The sequence below is a fragment of the Diuraphis noxia genome, unplaced genomic scaffold (genome assembly GCF_037042655.1).
Source record: "Diuraphis noxia isolate RWA-SAM2 unplaced genomic scaffold, SU_Dnox_SAM2 contig0003, whole genome shotgun sequence".
Lineage (NCBI taxonomy): Eukaryota > Metazoa > Arthropoda > Insecta > Hemiptera > Aphididae > Diuraphis > Diuraphis noxia.
Window position 1 is genome coordinate 73244701 of NW_028301713.1, and position 8219 is coordinate 73252919.

General features: G+C 27.5%; 1 protein-coding gene across 2 annotated transcripts; it reads left to right on the top strand.

Moving 5' to 3' along the window:
- Positions 1 to 43: 43 nt before the first annotated feature.
- On the top strand, positions 44 to 7476 carry msl-2 (male-specific lethal 2). Of its 2 annotated transcripts, XM_089224667.1 has the most exons (4): positions 44 to 253; positions 332 to 2069; positions 2132 to 2386; positions 2458 to 7476. In XM_089224667.1, exons 2-4 carry the CDS (start codon positions 1491 to 1493, stop codon positions 2575 to 2577), a joined length of 954 nt encoding a protein of 317 aa, XP_089080793.1. In that variant the 5' UTR covers positions 44 to 253; positions 332 to 1490; the 3' UTR covers positions 2578 to 7476. The 2 variants fall into 2 exon arrangements, with proteins under 2 accessions (XP_089080793.1, XP_015364743.1); XM_015509257.2 differs by having other exon boundaries at positions 44 to 2069.
- The last annotated feature ends 743 nt before the right edge of the window (positions 7477 to 8219 follow it).

Here is an 8219-nt window from a genome sequence, read left to right on the forward strand (position 1 = left end):
TTTTAAAACTTAATACATTAAAAACTAATTTATTAAACCTAAAAATCGTCCGAGTATGTGATTTCTGTAATGATTTCATTAAATTAATTTTACTACCTAGTACCTACTCAAATGTTTATGATTGCAGAATCTTAGAGTAATTAATAATTGTTATTATTAAGTACGAGTCCCACCAAATAAACACGAATGAAGACTGAAGTTATTTCTTATTTGTGGATCACACTAGGTATCACACTCTGCAGACTATTTAATAGTAATACATTATACATTATAATATTATTTATGTTAAAGTGTTCAACTCAATATTCTACTTCTTCTTTGTCCTTCACAGCTTCACTCATAACCAATTACCACGGCTATAGAATAGTACGGATGCTACATTTAATCAGACAATCGTTCTTGTTATAATTATTATGTGCGAAGGCATTGACAAGGATTTTCAATATTTTCATTGTGAGAGGGAAAGGGCATATGAATTTTTTTTATTAGTTAAATCTAAGAACGCAGGGTATTAAAAAGTAACCCCCCCCCCCCCCCACTTCTTTGCACTAATATTCTATGTAATTTGAGAAAAGGTCGTAGCACTCATAACCCATGAGGAGGTTCATGATCCATTCACCAAATCAACTCCCTTTACCTGTGAATACGACCATGGTCAGTCATTTACTATGTGGGGTGCAGCTGTGGTCGGCCAGTAAAATATTTATATTATTATATTATTATTATTATTATTATAGACTATAGTTATGTTATGTAGCATCGCCACAGGTGGACCGGATAAATGACTGATAAAATACAATTTTCTATCTGCAACCAGTATAGTATATTAAAATATTAATCTGCAGTGACTAAAGATATATAAAACAACATTATTTTTATGTATCTGTGCCAGTGAGGCAGTGACCGCTGGAAGTCGCTGGAGTAGTGAAGTACTCCAGTAGTCCAGTTGCCACCATAGGACATAGGAATATAGGATATCTACCTATAAACTCTATAAACTAGTTTATAGAATATCTATAACTGTCACAGAACAATGCTGCTGCACGTTTGTTTCGTTTGGCTAGCAGTTGGCGACCTTGGATAAAATCGTAAACAAAGTTAAAATGATAATAAAAAGACCGACTCTAAATTTACTGATTGTCTGATTGTACCCGCGACGGTGATTAGAATAATACGAAATACAAGTTAGTAGTTCCCATAAATAGACTAAGACATACCTAGCACCTTCTATATTTACTTAACCGTTTTCTACACTAAGTTCAACGCAGTGTTTTTGTTGTGATATTATATTTTTGAACCTTCAACAGTTTTATATTTATGAATATAGATGAGTATTGACTACTGAGTATCAAAACATGATTATACATCAATTGGTTTTTTGAAAAAATCGGAGTTTGGAGCCGAATCTATTTTATTTTGCCATAATAATCTACAACTGGTTTGGGGGTACAATTTAGTAAATAGTAAGTGAATTTATATGAATAAGTGCGATGGACCAGCTGATGGAATGTTACTTATCAACTAGCCGGATCGCACTGCAAGCCAAGAGCATTGATCCGTTGACCTGGCAAAAATTGCACACATTATTACCAATATTACATGAGCATCTATCTTGTCGAGTATGCCATAAACTGCCTGACCAACTGAATCCTTATTTGGATGGATACGCCTGTACAGTGTGTGTGAATAATCAGATAAGTGAAAACATGTCCAGCACGATATTACAATGCTACAAGAAACTGTGTGCTTACATACATAGTTCGCCACTGTACAAAGTTATGTGCACAAGAGTTGAAGATAAGCGGTTAGTCGAATTAATTACTGAAGTTATTGGTGTATCTCGATCAGTTAATGGCTACAGTGAAATGGTAAATGGTACAGTAAATAAACAAGATACTAAAGAAGAGGTTAGTAAAGACGGTATTATGTTAATCTCGTCATCAGATATTCAACTGCCCACTGAAAACCAAACATCAGAGGATTTTATTAACTTACAAATATTTGATGAAAAATCCCAGAAACACAAAATTCAAAATCAATCTGTATTCAACAATATTCCTAGAAAAAAGGTTAGGATTGGTTTTTTTTTTATTTTTAATATTATGACTTAAAATGTGTTATGTTTTAACAGAAAAATGAACGTCGTTGGGGTTGTCGATGTGGTAATGCTACAACTACTCCTGGCAAGCTAACATGTTTTGGACAGAGATGTCCCTGTTATACAGAACAAAAATCTTGTGATCGTTGCAAATGTAGAGGGTGCAGAAATCCTAGACAGAAGAGATCAAATAATGATGACAACTTAGAAATAGATAGAGTACGTCGGAAACCAGTGACCTTAGAATTAGTATCTTCACTCAAACCTTCGCATCATAAAAACAAACAGGTAATATAAAAAAAAAATTACCTTACATTTTTATTAAATAATAAATAATGTGAAAATATATTTTGTTTCAGTCTTTTAGTTCTTATACAATGCACGATATGTTAACATTTTCTTCACACAGTAACAATTATGACCAAGGTGAAACTGAAGACAAACTTGGACATGTGAACTCTATATTCCATTCTCCTTAAGTAACCATCATTGAAGATTATCAAGTGAAACTAGTACTGTATGCTTATCAGCTTATCTGAAGAGTATTTGGTGGTGTTGTATACTATTAACAACAGATATGTTACCTTCAACTTATCAACTTAAATAGTTACTATAATTGACTCTTGTTTCTTGGTACCTTAATTTTTTTTTATTCGGTATCAGCATATTATTATTATTGAATTTTCACAAATATTTAAAAAAACGTTGCTACAACTATGTTATATGTATCATACCATTTTTATTATTCGAGTAATATAAATATAATTAAGAAGATGCTACACACATGTTTGTTTTCTCTGTCTTAAAAGAGAGTAACATATCGATTTTATGCTAAGCAAATCGCGTTTAACTCCATTAGTTTAAAAATTAGAATAAATTCACCTATTGTGAAAAAACTTAATGGTAAGAACATTATCTATGTGAGTTTTTTTTTTAAATAACTTAGTTTTTAAGGGAGTTATAAGCTTTTTTATAGTATAGTTATAACTTATAAGCTTTTTATGTATACATAACTTACTGCAAAATTGAACTTTGTAAAAAAACTCACATACAAACACAGACAATGTAGTAGATTGATTTACTCTAATTTTTAGACTATCAGAGCTAAACGTGATCTGTTGAGCATAAATTTGCTATGTTTTACAGTTGTGGGACGAAGACAACTAATGGATGTGTAGCATTATCTTTAAGTTATAAGTTTGAGGATTGAGATCATTAGATTTTTCACGTTTTTTTTTTTCATTTAATTATAAAAAACATTATTGGCAAGTGCTATCAAAAAAACTATACAGCATAGATAAAGTTCTTCCCTATGTGTTGTGGACATTTTGGTTATCCTACTGTAAATACAGTGAGTATAGCTGTCTCATGCTATACAGTTTAGCTATGTTGTTCATTTGTAAGACAGAAACAACACATATAGGTGTACTGTCATTTTAAAGGTTTTTGAAAAAAATAAACCAAATACTAAAGTTTGAATAACTGATCTCAAACATTCTTATTTAAGTGACTTATCAAAAGGGTCTTAATTTCAAAATAGAAAATATATTGTATAATAATTTTTAACTCATAAAATTAACTTTTATTAAAACACATCACTGGTCACTATATACCAAAAAATACATATTTAACAATTAAGTAATTCATATAATTCTATAAGTTTAGATAATAATAATATCACATTACTAAACTGTAGGAAGTATAAGTAAAATGTAGCATATTATACTAATGTATTACCAATATATAGATACAATACAATTCCAGTAACAGTACTATTCCTGGCTATCTTGTGTTTGCGTACTACCACAGATTGCAATCTACCAGTTGATTACAGTTATGGTATTATTATATATATACAGAGTGATTCTTTTAAGTGGGTACACTAATTATCTCGAAAAGTATTTATTTTTTTCAAAATATTTTTTTACATGGTTTCAAGTTGTTAAAAAACCAACGTTTTTATTAAAAAATTATATTTTTTATCATTATCATTTTTTAAGTTTTTTACTTTTTTGAATGACAACATAGAGTTTTAATTTCATATTCCAAAACAGAATAATTTTCTAAGTATTTAGATTCATAAAAATCGATTTTAGGGCTAGTAGTTTATGAGTTATCAGTTATATGTATTTAAAGTTTAGACAAGCGGAGTAGTGGACAAACATTTTACGGGGTAACCCCGTACCACTCCACTCTGCCAATCTAAACTTTAAATACTTATAACTCAAAAACTACTAGCCCTAAAATCAATTCTTATGAATCAAAATACTTGGAAAAATATTCTGCTTTGGAGTATAAAATTAAAACTCTATGTTGTCATTCAAAAAAGTAAAAAACTTAAAAAATGATAATGATGAAAAATATAATTTTTTAATAAAAACGTTGGTTTTTTAACAACTTGAAACCATGTAAAAAAATATTTTGAAAAAAGTAAATACTTTTCGAGATAATTAGTGTACCCACTTAAAAGAATCACCCTGTATACTTACTTACTTAATTCACGCAACTTTCAATACTATTTAATTTGTCATTAAAACCACTTTTACATCATTCACTCTGAATATAATATTACTGTTAAGTGGTTAAAGGCAATTATACTGCAGTCACCATGTTTCCAGTAGAGCACATGTGACAACAAGATGGCTCCATCCTTCTAAGTATGACCAATAATATATTTTTAGATGGTTTTATTTACATAAAATATTATTTATTAGATAACTGTTGGTGTAGTAGTTAGTACACAATTATAATTCATGATTTCTTAAAAAATTCTTTGACCCCTAAACTTTTCATATTAAGAACTGTACTCAATTACTCAGTGCTGACTTTAATGCATGGCTGTGGCATTATACTACACAACAGGTGTACAGATAATTAACTCGTTGGGGATGACAAACTAATGTGGCAGACTGCTGCCAGATAAAAACTGGTTGTTACTGATTACTATTCTTAACTTGAATAGAGTAAATATTCATTAATTGATTTTAAGTATTATCCATGTTTTGTTGATTTTATATGGTATACTTAGGTACTATTTAGGTGTTGGAATATCAAACTAGTGTCTAGTTGTTAAGTTTACAATAAGATTATGTGTATTTTTACCAATATTATAGTTCTTTGTGTCACTATTATTAGTTTATTAATTCTGAATTATCTCTATATTTATGTAAGTCTTATTTTACACTTAAGCTAAGAAACATTTATTTACTTATAAATTGTTAATTGTTAACTAATCATTAGTACTAGATATTATATATTATTATATTGTATTGTATGTTAAGTTTACGATATGTTACTGTATAAATTATATTCACCAAATGTAATTCTAATTATTGTTCCACTATTATAATAAAATTAACTAATAGATTTTTGAAATAAGTCTAAATGAATATATTATTGTATTTTATTTGAAAAAAAGCTTATAGAAATTCCAACATATATTACAAATATAAATTTAAACCATTTTACTATAAATTATCATGCTACTGTAACTGTATACCTATTGACAATGTCTAGCTCATTTGAATATTGTATGATTTCATTATAATACAGAATTTTCAGGTCTCTATTGGTTGCTAGGTTACCTTATATATTGTATCAACATTGCCATGGTAAATATTGAAATATTAATTTAAGATATATTCCCTTGTTGGCCATATGAATTTTATTTAATTCCTATGATTGTCTTTGAATAATCGTTAATATATTTATCAGAATATTATTTTAATTTTTTTTGAACAAAAATATGGTAACAACTAGGTCATTAGTACAAGATTTTTTGATTAGGTGTAATATGCATTTTTAAAATTAAATAACATTATACAATTCTGTTTTTTTTTTTTTTTTTTAATATAATTATGATTTAAATGTTTTGTCTCCTATGGATTTCTATTCAGAAAATAATTCTATTGCAATAATTTTAAGTTGTTTAACAAAATGTGTTTATGAGTTATTACTATACAATGATGCCTAAAAATAAAGTTTCATTGTTATCCCATAACTTTTATTTATAATTTGTTTTTATAGAAGTAATCTAGTATTCTTAATTATTCATATGCTCTACCTTTAGCATATATTTAGTTTTAGTCATCAAATGCCTAAAGTAACAATGTATCAGTATTACCAAAGGATATTAGTAAAATTAATGGAAATATTGTTAACTGTTGACAACAGTTGCAGTTATTTGTAAACACTATTTATTCTTAAGGCTTAACAAATGACTGTGTTAGTATAAATGTGTGTATTAAATGAAGTCTTTAGATTATGATTATAGTGATTAACTTAAATGAAATACATATACACATAAATTATTTGTGTATTTAGTGTAATTAAATATAATTTTTGCAGTCTCCATAGAACAATTATGATGTATTAACCTTTTCACAATCATGTTTTTTATGACACTTAAGTTAACATAGTTATTTAAAAATTTCATTTTACACTTATTGTACTACCCATGTAAAGTTTAGTTTTCTAATTTTGTTTAATAGGTACCTAACTTATTATTTGCGTGTAAGATATAGCAATAAAAATACATAACCAACTTTAATTTAACTGAAAAAAATGTTAATATTATCTTAGAGTTAAGTATACCATGCTAGGGTGCGTTCGAATATGAGTAGTTCACCTGTACTCTAAACCACAGACTTCTACTTGTAGCACGTCCTCTAAACCATTTAACTTCGAATAATCAAATGGCATATTTTTGTATTGATAAATGATAAGCTATATCTATTTAGAAAATAAAATTATTTTATGACCATTTAAATTAAACTAACATTAACTAATTAATATTAATTACTACCCACTGTTTGTCAACCAGTTATACATAATATTCAATTAGGTATAACAAAATGAGCCATGATTTTATCATCTTCATAAATAATAATCATTATCAATAGAATTAAAACAACCTACCTATTTATTTAATATTTATGGTCATCGGGGTTAACCCAGATTCAACTACTCTAAATTACCGAACGGTAGTTTGGAGTTAACTCTGTTAGATAACTAGAGTTAAGTTTTTGAACGCACCCCAAGAGATGGTAATTTTTATTTGTCTTTTAATGAACCAATCAATATTTATTGGCATTTTATGGTGTATTCATTGCTCCTACAAAACTGATTTTTATTATGAAAATATCTAAGTTATTACATTTTTTGAATTTTTAGTTGAAAATCACTTGGCCTACTTTAAATATATGTGTAGGTACTATTTTTTAAATAGTACAATATTATTATTTATTTACATACCTACTAAAACATATAGTCAATATTAATAATAAGATAATACATATTAGTATAAAAAAGAATAATTAATACTTAAATTGTAAAATCAAGTTTAAATAAAAAATTATAATATAGATTTTAAATGTCCACTCAGTTGATTTTTTTTATTAGTTATTAGTGTTATTACTTACTGTTATTAGTATTATTACTTATTACCTTCTAAATAATTATCCAGTTTATTTTATATTTTTATAGACTATAGTAACATTTATTATTCATATCATAATAACTATTGGCCTATAGTTTTCTAGTTTGTTTTGAAAATTGCAATTCTTGATATAAAAAAATCAATAAGAAAAAAACTGTCTGTACAGAATATCTAATTGTTGTTATTTGCAATATGCTACCGCCACGGATATCAGTTGCGCGCACAATGGGAATTTTCCAATGGCCCAATCTGTCTATAATAAATACCCTCATAAGGTAAAATGCACTAGTTAATATGGTGAGATTTTTGAGAAGAGCATTTTATAGTATGCATTTTTTCATATTTTGGAGAATTTTCTAATGACTGGACAACATTCTTCAAATTCATAAACATGAAAATTTCAAATCTGCATGGGCTTCACCTAAATTGTATTTAATCTCAACAGCTTAGATGAAGGAATCAGAATGTGAGTAATTCATATAGATATTTGAAAAGTAGGTATACAATAAATTAAATGCCCAAGCATAGTTTAAATTTGGCAGTTTATTTTAAATATTGACTGTGAGTATTTCTATAACTAAATACAGAACAGAATAATTGTTATGAGGTTTTTTCTTACCCCTTTACAATTATTATAGGTTACTTATAACTTTAAAATTATTTTTGTAACACAAATAAGGGGTA